The sequence below is a fragment of the Haliotis asinina genome, chromosome 10 (assembly GCF_037392515.1).
Source record: "Haliotis asinina isolate JCU_RB_2024 chromosome 10, JCU_Hal_asi_v2, whole genome shotgun sequence".
Lineage (NCBI taxonomy): Eukaryota > Metazoa > Mollusca > Gastropoda > Lepetellida > Haliotidae > Haliotis > Haliotis asinina.
In genome coordinates, this window is record NC_090289.1 from 339,584 (window position 1) to 363,607 (window position 24,024).

Below are 24,024 nucleotides of genomic sequence, written 5' to 3' on the forward strand. Positions count from 1 at the left end.
CTGTTGTAGCATGCTCCATGTGCATGACTCAGAAACAACTGTATGGAAAATAGCATTCGGAATCGTTCAGGTACAAACCTTTTCAAGGTAAAAGTTCAAAAGATAAGAAAGAATGTCCACTAAGTAAGTGGTGCTCTGATTGGTCAATCCCAAAGATTACTTCATGCGACCTCCTACTAGGGTAGGGCTCTCACGAGTAAAAGATTTGGCACTCGAGTACTCGAGGGGTCAGACCCAACTCGAACCCGAGTACCCAACAATTTGGATGCTTATCTAAAACCAGCATTCAAACATACACGTGGCTGTTCTAACTTCCAATCTCCGAATAATGAAACATGTATTTGTGAATGTAAACGTTCTTGGATAAAGAAATTGGTTTTTACCATCAAGGGAAGTATCGATATGACGATAGAGCACATAATCACATAATCATGGCTAAACTGTGACAAAAAATAAACAACATGCACAAGCTGGAACATATTGAGACAAAGCATTCATTGATTGGTGCTACATTGGATATCGTCTAAAGATGGATCGACTATGGAACATAACAAATAAAATATGTAAAACAGGATTGCTGTTTATTTGAGACTTCTTATGGTGAAATAAACATTAAACATTTAAACACTTAAATAATACAACACTGCATTTCCTTTTCCAAAACTCTATGCAACGGACATCACGTCAGTGGTATTTACTGTTATTAGAACTTTAACTTTTTCTAGATTTAGGTCCACATGTGTCAATGTTATTTTGAACGTGTATGTATGTGTTGGTTGATGAATATTTAACACTGAAATTAAGCTGGATAAGAATGACTGAATATCAATGTAGAAAACAACAAAAGTGAAGACTAATTGTATCAAATTGTTTGCCATTGTCAACTTTGCAAAGGAGACCACAAGTTTGCGTGTGTGGGCAAAACAGCAGACATGGGGATTGCCAGCTGTTTTTGCTGCAACTGACCTATCTGAAGCATTGTCAGGTGTAAATGTAATGCCAGACACTGTTTGTATACCAAATTCCTCCTTAATTGATTTAAGATTTGCGGCAGTATTTTCACCAGTGTGCCTCTCCTCTACACATCATGCTGCAAGGATGCATGACTTTAAATTCCTATTTGATAGGTAGTGAGCAGTGACAGTGATAAAGCCATGAGTGGCTACACCTTGTCCACATGTCCGTGAGTGGCTACGCTTGTCCACATGTCCGTGAGTGGCTACTCCTTGTCCACATGTCCGTGAGTGGCTACTCCTTGTCCACATGTCCGTGAGTGGCTACGCTTGTCCACATGTCCGTGAGTGGCTACACCTTGTCCACATGTCCGTGATTGGTTACTCCTTGTCCATATGTCCGTGAGTGGCTACGCTTGTCCACATGTCCGTGAGTGGCTACGCTTGTCCACATGTCCGTGAGTGGCTACTCCTTGTCCACATGTAAGTGAGTGGCTACGCTTGTCCACATGTCCGTGAGTGGCTACTCCTTGTCCACATGTCCGTGATTGGTTACTCCTTGTCCATATGTCCGTGAGTGGCTACGCTTGTCCACATGTCCGTGAGTGGCTACGCTTGTCCACATGTCCGTGAGTGGCTACTCCTTGTCCACATGTAAGTGAGTGGCTACGCTTGTCCACATGTCCGAGAGTGGCTACTCCTTGTCCTCATGTCCGTGGTTAGGGCAATAGCAGGTATTGTTTTGACCTTGGATATTATGTTCTCCTTACAATCTTCACACAACTTCATGAGCTGTAGTTGGGAACTGTTGCAGTACATGGGACCTGGTCATTTGGGTTCTATGCTTCACAGAAAGCCCTGAAACCCTTTAAGAAGGCTTAAGGTTAGCTGCGTAAATAAGGCAAACGCCACAAAGACAACATTTTGTTTGATTTTTTCTCAAGACCAGCCATCTTGATTCTGTGTGACGTTTTGAATTATCTCCCCTGTGAGTCCTCAAGTCCATTTTACATGACTCGGGTCCTGTTTTACTTATACTAGGGTTTGTTAGTCTCATTATAGAAGTGTAATGAATAATATCGAGACTTCATTTTACTTAGACTGTTATGGAATACTTCCTGTGATCAGTGGCTATGTGATGAGTAGCTACATGTCACAATTACCTTCATGTCATGAATAGCTACATGTGATGAGTTGCTACACGTGAGCAGCTACAAGTGGTGAGTAGCTTTATGCCATGAGTAGCTACAATTGATGAGTAATTACATGTGATGAAAAGCTGTAGCTGATGAGTAGCTATGTGTCATGGGTAGCTACACGTGATGATTAGCTGTGTGCAATGAGTAGCTTCATGTGATGAGTAGCTGCATGTGATAAGTAGCTACATAAGTGATGAGTAGGTACATGTGGTAAGGTACATTTGACTTTGAGTAACTATGCGTGAATAGCTACATGTGACGAGTAGCTACATGTGATGTGTTAGCAAGTTTAGTTTCACATCACACTCAGTATTATAGATGTGATGAGTAGCTACATGTGATAAGGAGCTACATCTGATGAGTTGGCAGGTGATGAGCAGCTGCAAGTGATACAGATATCTTCTTTCAGAGGATTGTCTGAATCAGCGCAAGTGAGCAATATCAGTTGAGCTACCAAAAGGTGATGAATATCATGAATATATAGGCTGAAGATACAGTATGATCCATCATTGAGAAGTAGCTTATTTGACAAGTACCCATGGTGACAGGTGTCCTCCTGTTGGCTTGATATCATCTTTCAGACAGCATCAAAGAACCATCCTTGAACTGTTATCTAAATTAACGCGATTTGGTTGAACAATTTAGAAAAACAGAAAGCGCACTTATTCTTGACTTTATAATCCATATCTGTAACATGATTTGGCACATTCTATAAAATACACATTAATAAATGTGCAGATCTGATTATTTCATAAAGAGATGCCATTTATGATGAACGTGGTCATTATCCCTAATTATTGGAAAATAAAATTAAATTTTTACCCAATCTTGATAAGTCAAATTACCTTGTGAATGTGATATAAGTCAGTTGGGCAGTCGAAATTATGGTTGTGTCAATAAAAAACACACTGTCCATAGGTTTTTGTCCAATAGGGCCCAATAGGGTTTGTCACCATAACAGTTCTCTTGAATTCCTTTTCCAGTTTCAAACAAGTACCTCCAGTTCCAGGACAAACTTCCTCTAAATGATCACGGCATAGGTAAAGTTGACAACTGTAATGTCAGACATGTCTAACTGGTCTGTCACATATGCAGCATGCAACTCATTCATTCTCCAACCAACATCTCTCAAAACACAAATTAGTCACACAGGTCTTGACACAAAAATGTTTAACTGTACTACTAAAACATGCAGCCTTTCAAAACGAATTGAGTATCATAGATTATACAAACACCTTCCTCTTCTTGATTGTACTATAAATGGGAATATGAGCTGATTAATAATACCCAAAAAGGTTTATCATGATGAAGACACTGCCATAAAAACAAAATGGGAATTCTTTTAGATTTAAAAGTTCTAAAACAAGCTCATAATAATGACTTAAATCTGCTTCTGAACGTGAATTACAGTCAAAGCCCGTTTATTCGGACCCCACATATCCGCAAACCCCGCCTTCCGGATGATTTTTATGGGAAACGAAACTTTCGTTCAGTAATTGCACTCGCTTAAAGGTCACATGCAACGTAAAACACAACTTTGCAGATTTTGATACCTTTAGGTATGCACTTACCGAAACAAATCATGAAAAGTGCTAATTCAGTCTATAAAGTTGAAAAAAAACGCGATGAAAAAAAAGCCCGCAAAATCAAACGATTCACTAAATTACCCCCCGCTGTGCTGCGCTGCGCCCGTAACGCATGCGCAGTGAATAGGTTCACGGAGCTTGAAACAGTATGCATGCCCAGAGAATGAAGTCGTGAGCAGTAGTCTAATCTTGGTTGTGTACACAAACAAGTAAATAATCCACTCATTACATAAACAAGCTTGTTGATTGTAGTAAGCAGTCACAGAGTAAGCTCAATGTCTGGTTTATTGACACCTGTGTGTCTGCCTGCCTGTCTGCTAAAGACAATATACAATACACAGCTTCAATCATTGACCACATGCAATTTGAACTGAACACCTATCAGGCCATACGCCATAAACAAAATAAATTGATTTATGACTCGAGAAACCCAAGTCCAGTCTCTGCCACATTATGTAATTAGGCAGGTGTGTTGCTTGTACACACATGACAAGTTTTAATGTCTGTGGGTTGCAAACAAACTACATCCATTTTTTCGGATGAAACTGGTGCAAACTCTTTCAAGTCCTGCTTCGTACTTGGACGATTGACACTTTCCAGTTACGCAGTAGTTCACCATCTCTGCTGAGATGATTTTTGATTTGATCGAACTCAAATTCACAGGATGTGTATTTACAAAACCCAACATCTCTATATACATCCTCTAGGGATAACAAATTATTCTAGTGTAAATGATTTTGTTTGACAACGGTATATGAATCCATACTGAAACGATGCATCAAGTACAATAAAAGAAGTTGTTATCCATAAAGAATTTTACTTTCTTGTGACTAGCCATACTTATAAAGGGCCCATCAAACAGATCATCTTTCTGTACACACAGTGAGCCCTCAGCGTATCAGCAAATGAACCAGCCAATCGGAAGTCGTCATTACCCTTGAGTGCACAGCCACCCGTTATGACTGTGTTCGGTCTCCCGAGGGCTTCGTTTCGAGGGAAGTAAACCCAAGTACAAAATATTGCACTTTTGAATCGCAATTGTACGCTTATAATTTTGTTTATTTGTTTTCTAACAAGCAGCAATGTATATTAGATGTCATGAATAAGTGATAATTGTGTTTTAATTATGTTTGATTTTTTGGTGACCTTTAACCGAACCCCATGCTTCCGGATTAGGACGGCGAATTTTCAAACCATTCCCATAGATTTCCATTGAAAAATGATCCACTTATCCTGACGGAGAGACCTGTGCAACGTGCATGTGCATGTGTCACCTCAATAACATTTATCACACGACTATGTAATTGCATTCTTAATCTACTGGAAGGCATTTGCTGTGAATTGATTAATTAGCCATCGTAACACTAGTGACGGGTGTTACTTGGGCTGTTCATTAGGATTTGGCACATGGGAATATCTCATCAAGACCTTTAAAATTTAAAAAAAGCATATGTAGTTGGCAAAAAAAGAAACTTTCTGTCATCGATTTACATTTTTCATGTAACTTACCATCTGAAGCTCCACATGCTATACGATGTAACGTCCGAGACAACCTGGCAAACTGTAACCTGCGTTCTGCCTTCCATGTATTATCGGTACACTTATATGTTATGATGATTCACTGTTATTACTATTGACTGTTGACTTATTGATATGAACATGAAAACATTTTGCTTTCACTTAATTTCCACGTTTTGCTTGTTTGATCCAGTTAACCGGACGTCTCGCTATCTGGACGATTTTTGAGTGAAACCAAAACGTCCAGATTAACAGGGTTAGACTGTATATCTTGACTACATCACACAAAACAAGCTTAGAACTTTTATATCTCAACTGAACTGGAACTGGGTGTTATGGATTTACCTTCAATATTTCATGCCATTGACAAACATATTTTACAAATCTCACAGCTGTCTACCTTCACTGATCAGGCAAGTTCAGGAATATTGCTAACACTGGTTACTACCAGGTAGTCTAGTCAATTGTGTCTACATGGCTATTTCAGGTCAACTGATAAATATACTAAGCTCAGTTATTGTCACATGATCTAGTCAATTGTGTCTACATGGCTATTTCAGGTCAACTGATAAATATACTAAGCTCAGTTATTGTCACATGATCTAGTCAATTGTGTCTACATGGCTATTTCAGGTCAACTGATAAATATACTAAGCTCAGTTATTGTCACATGATCTAGTCAATTGTGCCTTGGCTGACTATTTCAGGTCAACTGATAAATATTCTCTGGCTAGTTATTGCCAGTTGAGCTCATGAATAGTTGGGTTTAGTTTACACATGCTATTACCAAGTTGTGAGGCCAGTATTTTGATGAGATCCAGACTGTTGACTGTACACAATGTATCTGCCACTCACATCCCTGACCACTGGAGTCTGTATCACAGATATAGCCAGACATACACCTCCTGGTCAAGGACCCTCCTGGGGCAGTGTACCATCACATGCTCATGTTCTACCAGTGATGATGAAACTGAATCTGTTCAGGGATGATGGAAATGATGCCGATGCTATGGTAAACTGATCCCTACGTATGTCTACATTCAAACACCATCCCCTCCATATATCAAAATACAGACATCACCACCATAAAAATTAACTTTTGTTAATATTTGATGACAACACATATGAGATATGAGCATGTAGATACCAGCATGATGAACTAAACATGCTAAATGTCTGCATGGGTGAGTATATTTGATTCCCCGCCAACTGTGTCTAGACAGGTATGAATAAGCTCCCATGCACTGTGCTGCGAGCATATCCCCTACTCCCACACAGCCATCACAAACCCTCACCACCAGTTGCTTGCAGGGAACTGTGATGGACAACTCATATCAGAATTTAACCATGTGAACTAGTAATGCATTCACAGTCAACATATCACAAAAAAAGTTACAGTAGCAAAACATATGGATATGTCTAAGTTTGACTCCATTCTTACAACAGTAACTGGAGTCAAGGAAACAAAATCATTATGTTCAGATCTGTTTTACTTTCTGTCTTTCTTAACAGAATGACAAGAAACTGTTATTTGCAAAATAAAGTAAGGTAGCATTAATCAACAAGCAAAACATATACCCTACTACTTAGCAAGTTGGGCAGCAATTCATGCAGCTATAAGTCGGCTGTGGAACTGAGGGTGGAACTTCTGTGATGCACCAGGAGGGGGTGCAGGCTATCAATGAGAGGGGTGCAGGTATTCTGGGAGTGTAACTATATCCCATATAAGAGTGAGTTTGGTGCATAGGTTCCCCTCTGCTGGTTATCTCTGCTCTAATGCCATGATTCATCAAACCTTATCTTATATCCTCCTGCCTGCTGCTGCCCTCTTCACTATGGAGCAGGGAGTCAGGAGTGTAGGGGGAGGGCTGGCAAGGGCGTGTGTTTGTGTTCGGTCACATATCCCATATGGTGAAGGGAGAGCATGAGGGTAGGGGTTAGGGGGTGTGGAGGAGGAGGGGTGATGATGAGTGCAAGGGCTGGCAAGTGCAGGTGTATCCTTATGTGGAGGAGGGAAGGGGGAGGGGGAGGGGGAGCAGGTAATCATGACAAAGGTTGGTGTAGGCCTTGGGGCTGACCTTGCTCCTGTCTTCACAGACAACTCTCATTCCTTCTATGTCATCTCAAAATCTGGTCATTGTTTTACCAAAGTGGTGACATGTTACTGTTGAACCTAATGACAAGACAACAGCTGCACAGACACAAGATTCACATCTCTGTTTATTCAGGAAGGAATCAAAATGTGACCAAGATAGACTGACATCAGAGCGACACCGACTTGCAGCTGGATCCATTGAAGGCCTAGCCATCTGTTACACTTACAGGAACTTCCTAGCCTTGTTCCATACTTGTTATTCCACCCTTCACCTGCAGCCAATGGGGTGGGAGACTTTTATAACTACTGCTGAACACACCCTGTGATTGGCTGCTTATCTCTAACAGATAGGTCAGGACACTGGGGTAGTGCAGTATCCACCATATCCAGCGTGTGTAAAGTAGTGCACACTGTATGCAATCCACTACGCCAAACATTCTTATATATACAACTGACATCAGTGTTAGATCCAAACCTCAGTCCTATACATAACTGATAGGTCCACACCTCAGTCCTATACATAACTGATAGATCCATACCTTAGTCCCATACATAACTGATAGGTCCACACAACAGTCCTATAAGCAAGTGTTGGATCCACACCTCAGTCCTATACATAACTGAAAGATCCACACAACAGTCCTATAAGCAAGTGCTGGATCCACATCTCAGTCCCATACATAACTGATAGATCCACACAACAGTCCTATACAAAACTCATAGATCCACACAACAGTCCTATAAGCAAGTGTTGGGTCCACACCACAATCCCATACATAACTGATAGATCCATACAACAGTCCTATTAACATTGATAAACAAGCGATTGATCCACAACACAGTCCTCTAAGCAAATAATAGTTCCACTGTCATACAACTGACAGATCTGCATCATTGTCTTGCACCAGGACGGCAACATGTAACATTGATTTCAGCTGTAAATCAGCTGAGGGTATGGGGTGTGCAGGACCCAAACAGGGTCCAGGATGGACAGATCTGCATTTACATCTGCTGATTTCCATGGATTCGCAGAAAATTGCCATCCCTGTTATATACAACTGATAAATTACTTTGTGTAAAGGTGTAACAATTCAATAGTACTGATGTTTGCAAAGTCAAGTATGCAAACTGAGTGCATCGATACAAAACGCATGTAGGCATTATAGCAGGATATGAATATCGCGAGGGTCCATAACATATCGCTGTATCACCACAAGGGATGATATATCCTGATACTACTTATGTAATTTACTAAGACAACTTTTAAAGGAGCAAGCTTAACAGGTCGAATGTAAGTGGCTGACCCCACTATTTTGCTTTTAGAGATTGCAAACATACTTTCGAGACTACTTCAGAGTGAATGCCCAAAGAAGATTTGATTTTTGCCTATAATCTTATTTTGATACAACTTAACCTACTCTCCGATACAACTTAACTTACTCTCTAATTCAACATAACCTACTCTCCAATACAACTTAACTTACTCTCTGATTCAATATACCATACAACTTAACCTACTCTCCAATACAACTTAGCTTACTCTCGGATTCAATATAACCTACTCTCCAACACAACTTAACACTACCCTCCCATACAACTTAACCTACTCTCCAACACAACTTAACCTACTCTAAATACAACTTTAATACACTTTAAGGCCACTCATTTTTCATAACTTGGACTACAAACCAGCCAACCCTAAATTACTAGAAACTATGTTACAAAAGTGTATTTTCCCTGATTTGAGTTGCTATTAATTACTATTGCGGTAGTTGTAATTGGGTCACAATATTTGAGGTTTTGGTGTAAGTTATTATGGGGTCCATTTCCTATAGAGAATTATAGGAACTAAGGCAGTACTTTAGAGTTACCTCCCTTTGAAAAACAACAACACGAGACGAATATGATTATTCTAGAGCTCTCCATGTTAGTGGTGATGGTTGTAAGTGCTTGAAAGTTCTTGAAACTATGACTGAAAGTATATATAAATGTTAGTTGAAGTGACGGACACCGACACATTCACTGGAGTATACATCATCAATATCCATCAACGTAACTGCTGCCTGACTGCTCGCTGTGTTACATTCAGCGTAACTGTTTCTCACTATCATATCAAGACTTTGGTGAGTTTGCTATATATTTTGTGACCCACTACCTTAGATTTTGTCTCATTTGTACTGTATTTGAAATCGGTATTGTGAAATTCATTTGTGACTTTGTATAACTTGCTCTCTTTGCTTAATAATACAATATTTGAATGTTTTAGACTTGTCTTTGTTCTGTTTTGCTGGTTCACTGGGGATTTCTTACACCTTTTGTCATGGCAAATTTTTAACCTTAACAAAAATTGGGGGCTCGTCCGGGATAGAATTCATTTGACATTTGAGACCATTTGTGATATTTATTTCAAATTTTTGCAATTTTGCAACATGCTTATTGTTAAACCAGCAAAATGGTCTTTGACCTTGAGAAGTTTGTATTGTTCCCTGACTCTGAGACAATAAGTCAGTTGCGGAAATCAGATTTATAGCAAATTTCTTCACATCTCAAACTTGACGCCAAACCTGCAATGAGGAAATTTCAGATTTTGATAATTGTGTTGAATCCCTATAATGGGCGATCTTTTTGTGGCGAGGGGCGATAACTCTCCTTTAATAATGATATAAGCAACAGTTCAAATTCTCGCTTCTGGTCAGGTTTCCAAGTCAATGTGCCCTGCAACAACTTGCTACATGTAAAGACAAAACCGAGATTGCGCGTTGCCGTGTTTCCCCTTAACTGAAAAAATTATCGTTTACGATGAAAAGCCATTAACTGACGCGTGTTTTGCTTTGATTTTTAGTTTAGAAAGGCATCCGTTGTTTAATTTCCAAATGCAGTATGAACTGACACGATAGGGAAAACGCCATGAAAAGTCGGTATATTGTCACGGCATTTCCTACGACAGAACACGAGACAGGGCAAGTCTCAGGTGTCATAGCATCGGTGGAGTAATGAAAATTCTTTTTTATATGTTATCAGCCGTTATGTTGATCCCAACAGTAATTCTTTAACTATTGCCACATTAAAATCTTACAAATATTTCCTATACAACCACCGATTCAATGTAAAAAAACGGAGCTACACCTCCGGCGAACGAGCATCCCCTGGAAGTTCTTTATCGAGAACTTATGATTATTACACATCCCTGACAATTGAAGAAATTCTGTATAGAATGTAACAGTTACTTAGAAACATATATATTACGTTTTGGGCAGCAGTTCCTCACTCATCTGAATCCATTTTGTTTTTAAATTCTGACACTACTGTACATTTTTGTGTTTACATATACAAGTGCCATACACCTATTATCCCAGTAATTAGTCGGTTGCATCAGAAACACGTCATCATAGCTTGAAATAAAATATTTCCCCCGTGAAATATAGTCCACCAGTCAGTATTGTGAGTCATGTTACATATGTGAATTTATTGGGTCATTTCTTACAAAAGTTAAACTCTGTTTAATGCTCTTAATATAAATAGTCATTTTCTCTCAACAAACAACATATAATTCTGACTGCCCAAGCATATGTGTATGATAGAAATATATTTCATATGTGTCTTGTTTTGGTAACATTAAGTTGACAAAATATTTCCCATGACAGAAAATTTACTATCTAACTTTAACTATCTAACTATCTAATTTTCATTCAACAGTTCTCAAAGAAAATTTTAAGGTTATGTCTGTTTGTTAGGGATTAACACAGAAAATGTGTTTATTATCAACTATATGTTTTAGATGATATAAAATCGAATTTAACCCCACAATTATTATATGAAGATATGTTTATGCATTTATATATATTATTACAAATTTAACAGTACGAGGTACAATGACTGAATAAAGTCATGCATGTGTAATGAAATATAAAAGTACACACGCACCAGCATACAAAGAATCAGATGGATTTACAACATTGTACAGTGCAGATACAATGTAAAGTGGGAAAAAATATTGACTTTATTGATATATTTGTGATTTGAAAAATCAATTTCATGCAAAAAAAACATAAGAGCAAGCTCTAAAAATAAAATGTGAGCATTTTCATGACTATTATAACAATCTGATCATTGTGAAGACAAGATGTATGTAGACACTGCAGGAAAATGTAAACCATTTGATGCTGACAACACTTACCAGTACCATTTATTATATTACAGACTGAAATTTATTATCAATACAAATATATGTATTGTTTAGTTGTGTAATGAAAATAGAATCTGGACAGTGCCCTTGAATATGTACTTAACCTAATGGTAGTTTTGCTAGTATATTTAATAAATTAATATGTTAATATTATATCCCTTATTGAAACTTAAGAAAATCAAAACATGTTAATTCATACCCTTAATTGATAATACTTAAAATGCAGTCATTGTAGAAATTTGCAATATCTTTATGGATTATTTGCCTATACAGTGAATTTATATTTCATGCATCACAAACTGTTACAGACATAAAAACGTAGATTTTAGTTATGCCCATGTTTATCGCATCTGAAAGTTGGCTACATGTAGGCGATGATTGACATAATTCGTCCGCTACTGTTATTTTATAATTACTTGACAATTGCTTCTCACTTTCCTCTGTACCTGCTAAATATTTGTGTTGTCCAAAATCCTAATCCCATCATGAACGACCCGATGAAATTTACATGAAAAGACTTTCATTATTTCACACTTCACGCACCGCATCAGCTCCCGCCATTGTAAATTCCATGAATGCAGCCATATCGTCCATAATACTAAAATGATCTGAGTACATATACACTGAAAATACACTGCAATTTTAAATGTGTGATACTGAGACATCTAGTGCCAGGCTTAAATAACTGATTGCAAAACGTCAACAAAACGACAAAACATGACCTGAAAACGATCAGTTGATTCAACTGCCTCGCTTCGAAATGCCATTTCGCGATTCATACTTGCAAAGTAAGCACTCATGCCTATCCAAGTTGTGTCATAGAATCATGGAATAAATATTTTAGGACATAACACTTGATATATCATCGTAAAAGGGAAAAGATATTCTGTCCATGCACCGGCGTGAACATTACTAGTGTAGGTGAAGGCTATATTGGTTAACTGTCTCTAAGTGTAAAGGTAATATGTATGGCTCACATCGCGCATATGACATGCGCTGTCAGTTTAAGGTTGAACTGTCCGGATCAGCGCACCTAGCTGATTAGTAAAAGGAAGATAAATTCAAAAAGGTCGCCCATTGATGAGCAAGTTTTTGAAGATGATGTTTTGGAAATGGTGCCAGAGGAATGTTCAGACCTGCTAGAAATGAAGGAATTAGAACTGAAAGGTTGGAAATCGAAAAAGAAAAAGAAATGGAAATGAAAAAGTTTGAGATAGAGAAAGAAAAAGGGAAAGAGACAGATAGGAACTAGAATTAAAGAAACTGGAAATTGACAAAGAAATTGCACTGAAAAAATTTGAAAACCATTCTCAGTCAAGCACTGTTTGATAGGTGATGTGGTCTAAGGAAGCCACAAATTTTGATGGTTTGAGACAGTGTTGATGGAAGATTTCAAGCAGAGTGTTCATGCTGACCTTAAGACTTATTTGGATGGACAAAAGGTTGATGACTTACATAAGGCAGCAATGTTGGCAGATGATTATTGTTTGACTCACAAGAGTTCTTTTAGGTCTCTGGGTAATACAAATTATATTACAAACTTTTCTGGCCAAAAGGGCGTTTCCCCAGTTAAGACTTCAGGGCCCACTTGCACAAAACGATCTTAGAGCTACAATTATTGTAAATCCTTAAGATCGCGATCTTAGGCTTCGGCTACAATCGCCATCCACTTGCACAAAGCGATTGTAGGCTAAGATCATTGTAAGTTACAATCAAAACTTACAATTGGTCGGAACCAGTTGTAAGGAGCTAAGATCATTGTAGTCAGTAGCAAAATGGCGTTCACGTTGTTGTCAGTTTCACGCAAATAATTAGCTTTGCGTTTGGGGATTGCTTTTATATTGCATAAAACTGTATGATTCATCTCAACACTTCAACAACACTGAGAATGCAACATCGATTTAACGTTTGAAATATCGTTATTTGAGGTAGTGAACAACATCATTATCGAGTCGATATCATAGAGTACAATTCTCACCCGATTCAGTGTTGGTAAAAGTATGAACACCATAGCTTTTTGATAAACAAGGAAAGGATGGTAATGAAAGGTGTCTGCATGCGGTTAGCAGTGGCCATGACCTTTTCAATACCTCAGTGGGAGCTAATCTTAGTTTTTACGCGAGATGGGAGTGGTTTCCCTTTGCATATTATGCTGTTGCCGTAAAATCTTCCCTGCCCAAATACAATGCATGTTCTGTTGTGACAGAACAGATCTCCACGTGTTTCTTGTCGGTTAATGATTTTGTCTTAGTTTATCAGTGAAATAATCTACAGTTGGATAACGTGCAGAATTATGTTTTTTCTAGTTGTAAAAATTGAATCTGACGAGAGACAAGAGTTGTAATCTATGCATTTTAAATAAGTATTCTTCAAACGGGAAAAATACACTTGCTGGGGTATGTGAAATTTGCATAAAACGTTTTTTAACAAAACGAAAAAATAATTATCAACAAAATATCATAAAGTATGCGCACTTGAAGACAATTGTAGACAGGAGTCGAGTTTAAGAAATTTCTACCTCCAACGTTGAAGAGTTAGATCTTAGTTAAGATTGCGATCTTAAATCCATGCTGTCTTAAGATCGTGTTTGTGTAAGTGGATTATAGCAATTGTACAGTGATTGTAAAGTTGATCGTAGGGGCCTAAGATTGATTGTAACTAAGATTGCTCTGTGCAAGGGGGCCCAGGACATGCAGGTTACATAGGTGTTAGAACAGGCTCAAATCCTAATGGCAAGCAGTCACATACTTTTCAGTCTAAGCCTAAGACTACCAATGGTTCTGATCCTGTTTGTGCATTTTGTAAGAAGCCAGGTCATTTGATTTCTGCATGTTACTAACTCCTGTTTAGAAATCAGGCTACAGGTTCCCCAAATGCTTTTGTGTCCATCGCACCTAAGCCTTTCTTTGCAGGTGGTTCTGAGGAGAGTGTTGTTTGTGAGAGTAAGTCCCCAGATTCTGTAGTTCGGAAGGAGTTTTTGCCCTTTGTTTATAAGGGTTATGTGTCACTTATGGGAGATAATTCTACCCCTGGCCCATTATTATCTTGAGGGATACTGGAGCTCTTCAATCTCTGATTTTGAAGGATATTTTGCCTTTGCTGGTGAGTCTTCAGCTAACTCAGATGTTTTGCATCAGGGTATAGGTGGCAATTCTTCTGCTCCTCTCCATTTTGTGAATTTGACTTCAGATCTGATTTCAGGTGAGGTGGAAGTTGGTGTTCTTGACCATGGTACAGTACAGCAATCACCACGTTGGGTACAGCAGCCAGCATGTACAGTACAGCAATCACCACGTTGGGTACAGCAGCCAGCATGTACAGTACAGCAATCACCACGTTGGGTACAGCAGCCAGCATGTACAGTACAGCAATCACCACGTTGGGTACAGCAGTCAGCATGTACAGTACAGCAATCACCACGTTGGGTACAGCATCCAGCATGTACAGTACAGCAATCACCACGTTGGGTACAGCATCCAGCATTTACAGTACAGCAATCACCACGTTGGGTACAGCATCCAGCATTTACAGCACAGCAATCACCACTTAATATGCAAAAGTCACCAACTGGGCTACAACAGTTAGGGTACAACAATCACCATTTAGTGTACAACAGTCACTTTTGGGGCCACTACAGTCATAACTTAGGATGCAACGGTCATTACTTAGGCTGAAGATGCAGCAGTCATTACTTAGGCTGCAGTAGTCACCACTTAGGGTGCAGCAGCCAGAATTTATGGTTTAGCAATTTCGGTACGGCCGCTTAGGCTACAACTGTCAATACTTAGAGTAATAATAATAATGATAATGATACGGAGTATTTATATTTATATAGCGCTGACCATACCACACACTGGCAATGCTCAAAGCGCTGACAAGTCACAGTTTATATGCACAAGATAATACATGGATTTATAAAACATATTGTTGAAAGAAGTGCGTTTTGAGTCCCTTTTTGAAGAGTGGCAAAGTTGGTGCTAGCTTTAGATCACGAGGAAGACAGTTCCAAATGGTAGCAACTGAAATGAGTTGGCACCAGATGATTTGAGTTTATAAGTAGGCATGGACAGGAGAAACTGATCATTGAAGGGAGTTCTGGAAGGAGTGTACACTGTCATGAGGTCTTCAAACCAGACATATCCCTTTTACTGAAATGCTTGAAAAGTGAGAATCAGTGTTTTGAATTTGATGCATTCAGCAATGTGAAGCCAGTGGAGAGATTGGAGAATGGGTGATATGCAACAAGATGGCTTGCTTCTTGTTAAAATATGGGCACCAATGCTCTGAATCTTTTGTAACTTGTTGATCAACTCATTGGTAACTTCAAACAATAAATTGTTACAGTAATCTAGGCAAGAGAGGACTAAAGTTCTCATGTGACATGCTGTAGCATCCTGTGTCAACAGATGGTGAATGGATCCAATGCATGTCTGATGGAAATAGCAGTATTTCAATAACTGTGAAACTTGACTTTCCATAGAAAGTTTGCAGTCAATATTAACACCTGAGTTCTTGAGTGAAGATGAAATAGACACTGTAGATTGTCCTGTGTGAAGTTGCTTAGTGTCACATTTCTTCAGTCTTGCCGGTGGTCAGATAGTTGTGCTTCTGTCATGTCGTCATTCAACACCAACATGTTCGATGACATCCAATGTTGAATTGTTGAGATGCAGCTCTTGACCTTGCAAATAACTGTTTTTTCCTCGGTTATATTAAAGTGATCTACTAGCTGTGAGTCATCAGCAGTGTAATATATACTGTGTTATATATACTGTAAATAATATTGAGTGAGTGAGTGAGTTAAGATTTATCGTCACATCGGCAATATTCCAGCCATATCGTGACGAGAGTGATTGATTACGAAACTACATATTAATTAATGGCAAGTTATAAAAAATCTGTCAACGAAGGACAGTAAAACCAACTAGAATATCACAGAGAATGTAACACTAGTAATTAGATCTAAAACAAAGTAAATAATATTGGCCCTAAGACTGAGCCCTGTGACACTCCACAGGTCAGAAGCATATTGTTGGAGCACATATTGCCAATCTTTAAATCTTGAACTCTGTCAGACAGATAAGATTTGAACCATGACAGATTTGTACCATACCCCTGGTGTATGGAATCCAATAGTCCTTGATGGGCAGCTGCATCAAATGCAACTGAGAGATCCAAACTCACCATCATTGCCACTGAACCAGAGTCAACCCTCATCTTAGCCTGGTCAAGGACACACTTAAGGGCTGTTTCCTTGCTGTGGTTTGACTTATACCCAGATTGATATTTATCATTTAGGGAAAATGTCTCCATGTGTTTCAAAAGTTGGATTTCTACAACTTCCTCAAAGACTTTGGACAACAAAAAAAAGTTAGATACTGGACTGTAACTTTTCAGGATGTCTGGATCAAGGGAAGGTTTCTTAATTGTAGGCTTAATGACAGCTATCTTGAAGCTAACCAGAGTGGTTCCAGTTCTGGTAAAAGTCACCACTTTGGATGCAGCAGTCAGAATATGGGCTACAAAAGTCATCTTTTAGGATGCAGCAGTCAGTATTTATAGTAGGAATATGCAGCACTCAAAGGTATGTCAGTGGAGGTATGCATGACTAGAAACCACCAAACATCTTGTCAACAGAATTCTGCTCAAACCTTAGCATTAACTTGATGAGAAACATGACAACTACTCTATGATAAAAACAAATAATTTTCAGGTTCATCTGATGCTGTTCCACATGCCAAGGCTAACAAATAATGATACTAACCACTAGTTAAATGATACTAAACACTAGTTTGAACCACTGATAACAGAATGGATATGGAATAGTCAAAACTTTAAAAATTCAATGAAGCTGCCAGTGCCTGTTCACTTATCTGGAGTTATTTGTCCATATAATCATGAAAACTAAACAAATTCATTTCAATCAGCAGTAAAGCATTCAATTTTGTGTCAATGACAAGACATATTATTGACTGTTGATGCACTCAGAAATATGACAGAGGTCTGTACATAATTGCAATTTTGTACAATGAATCAGTGACTGAAAATGTGACTAGCAACCCAAGCAATTGTGAAATGTCTCTCAGTCTGATGATACAATCCTTAAATTGTGACCAGCAAAGGTTTCTGGGGATCTAATGTTACCTTGAATACTTACTGAATGTCTACTATTCATATCAATGCTACAGGCACAACATATGATGCTGTATTTAACTGCTAGGCAAGCGGAAGTAATATTCCTATTTTGCTTTGGTGTCATGTCCCCAGTGCATAAAGCTGAAATGTTTTAAATGTGACATATAATTGTTTACATTCCATATAAACCACTACAATACTACAATGCGAATATTGTGCTTGAGTTCCTGCACTGATCACAACAACACTGTCATTGACTAACAATCTGTGTGGAACAGGAATGCCAAAGGAAATACTAGACCACAGGTTCAGTGAATGGACAGTCTGTACTTCACTGGTCCAAAAAAACATTTGTAGATTTGGGAAAACTTCACTGCAAACTTATCACTTACTAACCAGGGACTGCAGGAACAGTGTAAATTTCACACACTGCATGTTACAGTCCCCATTAACATGGGATTGATGATACAACATGAATTGAATTAGAAATGTGAGAAATTATCATACATATGTCTAGTGAAATAAATTCCCTGATCACAAATTCTGTAAAGATTCATGTAAATTTTGTTTGAGACAAAGTAAGTCATTTATTTGCTCCTGTGTGAGTATCATGACATGATAATGAAAAGTTCAGATAACTCCTCTGTCATCAGTAATGTCATGTGTTATTTACACTACAGACTACACAACTGACTTCATCAAAACAAACATTTACCTGATGAAAATATTTTCAACATGGAATAAATTCCAAACAAATACATATGGAAAAGTAAACAAAATTAAATTCTATCAAGGTTATTTTGACTTCTGCGTTAGATAAATACAGCTCTCACCATTAATTCTTATTCCTGGAGAAAATGGCATCAGTTATTCCGACTGATACCAATGTTGGATAACCCTAGTCAAGAGAAGATACTTCAGCTACTTGCTTATCTCTATGTGCACATCATTGTTAAACAAAGGATGTACATTAGCTTAACATCAATCCTACACTGAAACAAATCAAAAGAACACAGCCGATGAATAGGTGTCAACATAGCTGCTTCCATCCCCTCATCATTTCGGCGGCTCGCCCTGCAGCCTCCGTACCAAAACCATTCCATGCCTCATTTTAAACCACACATTATTTTCATTATACCTGGTCGATAGTAATATTCCACTTCTTTGTCATTGCCGGCTTCTGCTGCAATTTCACCTGCACTCATGCTTCATATATCCATGATTGTACACAATATATCCACTGAATTTTGCAAAAACATTTTCATCTAGCCTATTCTGTCGGCCATTGTAATAACATAACTTCGGCGTGGCTCGGGCTTTTCCGACAGGTCAGCATCGGTAGTCTACGGTAGTCTTCGTTCAGACGCCTGACAGGTGCCTGTCGTCTGCTATCAGCCTTTTTGTCTTTTGACTGTCATTGCGTGCAACATTTGATATATGTAACGTGTCTGGGCAATGCACTGCTCATCCAACAAATGTTTAAAATAAATGATTGAATCACATAGGCATAATTTCCACATTTATCACAAAATGATTAATATCGATTAGCTCAGCATATGCTTTAAAATATTTTCCCTACAACTATATACATGTTTCATACAGGAAATTGTAACGAGTCAAACGTAACAAGTATTGAATCAGCATCATTTAGAATCTTTGCTCTATAGATTTCAACCGCTAAGAAATTAGCAGCAATGGGCTTGACAACATACTTGCTTGGCTGCCTCAGGTTATAAGCCCCAGGAGAAACAAAACTGACGGGTTTGTATTGCACAAGCTAGTATCGTAATTGTCCGGAATAAAAGAACTTTGTTTCCTCTACTACTACTACTACTACTACTACTACTACTACTACTACTACTACTACTACTACTACTACTACTACTACTACTACTACTACTACTACTACTACTACTACTACTACTACTACTCTGCACATGGGTACAACCTGTTAAACCCAAAAGTCATCTGCTGGGACATGTGACGTGCACCTGTATCCAGTTACTCACTCAGTTGCTGTTGCTACTAGTCATGGCACTGTCCCGCCACCACACAGTCAGTACACTACAGCTGTTTTCTTTATGAGTCAGGTACGTGCATACTGTCCTGCACAATTGTCTCCCCACATGGATATACTTTGTACGTACTGTCCTTCACAATTGTCTCCCCACATGGATATACTTTGTACGTACTGTCCTTCACAATTGTCTCCCCACATGGACATACTTTGTACGTACTGTCCTTCACAATTATCTTCCCACATGGATATATTTTGTACGTACTGTCCCTCACAATTGTCTTCCCACATGGATATACTTTGTACGTACTATCCTTCACAATTGTCTTCCCACATGGATATACTTTGTACGTACTGTCCTTCACAATTGTCTTCCCACATGGATATACTTTGTACGTACTGTCCTTCACAATTGTCTTCCCATATGGATGTATTTTGTACGTACTATCCTTCACAGTTGTCTCCCCATATGGATATACTTTATAAGCACTGTCCTTCAGAAGTGTCTTCCCACATGGATATACTTTGTATGTACTGTCCTTCACAATTGTCATCCCACATGGATATACTTTGTACGTACTGTCCTTCACAAATATCTTCGCACATGGATATACTTTGTACGTACTGTCCTGCAGAATTGTTTCTCCACATGGATATACTTTGTACGTACTGTCCTTCACAATTGTCTTCCCACATGGATATACTTTGTACGTACTGTCCTTCACAATTGTCTTCCCACATGGATATACTTTGTACGTACTGTCCTTCACAAATATCTTCCCACATGGATATACTTTGTACGTACTGTCCTTCACAATTGTCTCCCCACATGGACATACTTTGTACGTACTGTCCTTCACAATTGTCTCCCCACATGGATATACTTTGTACGTACTGTCCTTCAGAAGTGTCTTCCCACATGGATATACTTTGTACGTACTGTCCTTCACAATTGTCTCCCCACATGGACATACTTTGTACGTACTGTCCTTCACAATTTTCTCCCCACATGGACATACTTTGTACGTACTGTCCTTCAGAAGTGTCTTCCCACATGGATATACTTTGTACGTACTGTCCTTCACAATTGTCTTCCCACATGGATTTACTTTGTACGTACTGTCCTTCACAATTGTCTCCCCACATGGATATACTTTGTACGTACTGTCCTTCACAATTGTCTCCCCACATGGATATACTTTGTATATACTTTGTACGCTCTGTCCTTCACAATTGTCTCCCCACATTGATATACTTTGTACGTACTGTCCTGCACAATTGTCTCCCCACATGGACATACTTTGTACGTACTGTCCTTCACAATTATCTTCCCACATGGACATACTTTGTACGTACTGTCCTTCAGAAGTGTCTCCCCACATGGATATACTTTGTACGTACTGTCCTTCAGAAGTGTCTTCCCACATGGATATACTTTTTACGTAATGTCCTTCACAATTGTCTCCCCACATGGATATACTTTGTACGTACTGTCCCTCACAATTATCTTCCCACATGGATATACTTTGTACGTACTGTCCTTCACAATTGTCTCCCCACATGGATATACTTTGTATGTTCTTTGTACGTACTGTCCTTCACAGTTGTCTTCTCACATGGATATACTTTGTACGTACTGTCCTTCACAATTGTCTTCCCACATGGATATACTTTGTACGTACTGTCCTTCACAATTGTCTTCCCACATGGATATACTTTGTACGTACTGTCCTTCACAAATATCTTCGCACATGGATATACTTTGTACGTACTGTCCTGCACAATTGTTTCTCCACATGGATATACTTTGTACGTACTGTCCTTCACAATTGTCTTCCCACATGGATATACTTTGTACGTACTGTCCTTCACAATTGTCTTCCCACATGGATATACTTTGTACGTACTGTCCTTCACAAATATCTTCCCACATGGATATACTTTGTACGTACTGTCCTTCACAATTGTCTCCCCACATGGACATACTTTGTACGTACTGTCCTTCACAATTGTCTCCCCACATGGATATACTTTGTACGTACTGTCCTTCAGAAGTGTCTTCCCACATGGATATACTTTGTACGTACTGTCCTTCACAATTGTCTCCCCACATGGACATACTTTGTACGTACTGTCCTTCACAATTTTCTCCCCACATGGACATACTTTGTACGTACTGTCCTTCAGAAGTGTCTTCCCACATGGATATACTTTGTACGTACTGTCCTTCACAATTGTCTTCCCACATGGATTTACTTTGTACGTACTGTCCTTCACAATTGTCTCCCCACATGGATATACTTTGTACGTACTGTCCTTCACAATTGTCTCCCCACATGGATATACTTTGTATATACTTTGTACGCTCTGTCCTTCACAATTGTCTCCCCACATTGATATACTTTGTACGTACTGTCCTGCACAATTGTCTCCCCACATGGACATACTTTGTACGTACTGTCCTTCACAATTATCTTCCCACATGGACATACTTTGTACGTACTGTCCTTCAGAAGTGTCTCCCCACATGGATATACTTTGTACGTACTGTCCTTCAGAAGTGTCTTCCCACATGGATATACTTTTTACGTAATGTCCTTCACAATTGTCTCCCCACATGGATATACTTTGTACGTACTGTCCCTCACAATTATTTTCCCACATGGATATACTTTGTACGTACTGTCCTTCACAATTGTCTCCCCACATGGATATACTTTGTATGTTCTTTGTACGTACTGTCCTTCACAGTTGTCTTCTCACATGGATATACTTTGTACGTACTGTCCTTCACAATTGTCTCCCCACATGGATATACTTTGTACGTACTGTCCTTCAGAAGTGTCTTCCCACATGGACATACTTTATACGTACTGTCCCTCACAATTGTCTTCCCACATGGATATACTTTGTACGTACTGTCCTTCACAATTGTCTTCCCACATGGATATACTTTGTACGTACTGTCCTTCACAATTGTCTCCCCACATGGACATACTTTATACGTACTGTCCTTCAGAAGTGTCTTCCCACATGGACATACTTTATACATACTGTCCCTCACAATTGTCTCCCCACATGGATGTACTTTGTACGTACTGTCCTTCACAATTGTCTCCCCACATGGATATACTTTGTACGCTCTGTCCTTCACAATTGTCTCCCCACATTGATATACTTTTTACGTACTGTCCTGCAGAATTGTCTCCCCACATGGACATACTTTGTACGTACTGTCCTTCACAATTATCTTCCCACATGGATATACTTTGTACGTACTGTCCTTCAGAAGTGTCTCCCCACATGGATATACTTTGTACGTACTGTCCTTCAGAAGTGTCTTCCCACATGGATATACTTTGTACGTAATGTCTTTCACAATTGTCTCCCCACATGGATATACTTTGTACGTACTGTCCCTCACAATTATCTTCCCACATGGATATACTTTGTACGTACTGTCCTTCACAATTGTCTCCCCACATGGATATACTTTGTACGTACTGTCCTTCACAATTGTCTTCCCACATGGATATACTTTGTATATACTTTGTACGTACTGTCCTTCACAATTGTCTTCCCACATGGATATACTTTGTACGTACTGTCCTTCACAATTGTCTTCCCACATGGATATACTTTGTACGTACTGTCCTTCACAATTGTCTCCCCACATGGATATACTTTGTATATACTTTGTACGTACTGTCCTTCACAATTGTCTTCCCACATGGATATACTTTGTACGTACTGTCCTTCACAATTGTCTCCCCACATGGATATACTTTGTACGTACTGTCCTTCAGAAGTGTCTTCCCACATGGATATACTTTGTACGTAATGTCTTTCACAATTGTCTCCCCACATGGATATACATTGTACGTACTGTCCCTCACAATTATCTTCCCACATGGATATACTTTGTACGTACTGTCCTTCACAATTGTCTCCCCACATGGATATACTTTGTACGTACTGTCCTTCACAATTGTCTTCCCACATGGATATACTTTGTACGTACTGTCCTTCACAATTGTCTCCCCACATGGATATACTTTGTATATACTTTGTACGTACTGTCCTTCACAATTGTCTTCCCACATGGATATACTTTGTACGTACTGTCCTTCACAATTGTCTTCCCACATGGATATACTTTGTACGTACTGTCCTTCACAATTGTCTCCCCACATGGATATACTTTGTACGTACTGTCCTTCAGAAGTGTCTTCCCACATGGATATACTTTGTACGTAATGTCTTTCACAATTGTCTCCCCACATGGATATACTTTGTACGTACTGTCCCTCACAATTATCTTCCCACATGGATATA

General features: G+C 38.9%; 1 protein-coding gene across 3 annotated transcripts in view; it reads right to left on the minus strand.

Moving 5' to 3' along the window:
• The window catches only part of LOC137298545 (kalirin-like), a 282,884-nt gene extending 263,881 nt beyond the window's left edge, over positions 1–19,003 (minus strand). For 2 of the 3 annotated variants that reach the window (XM_067830846.1, XM_067830845.1), the window contains exon 1: positions 18,811–18,962. In XM_067830846.1, the coding sequence (XP_067686947.1) occupies positions 18,811–18,877 (67 nt within the window). In that variant the 5' untranslated portion in view covers positions 18,878–18,962. Of the gene's footprint in view, positions 1–18,810 lie in introns of all 3 variants that reach the window. The other variant, XM_067830847.1, reaches the window with a different exon arrangement.
• Between the last annotated feature and the right edge of the window lie 5,021 nt (positions 19,004–24,024).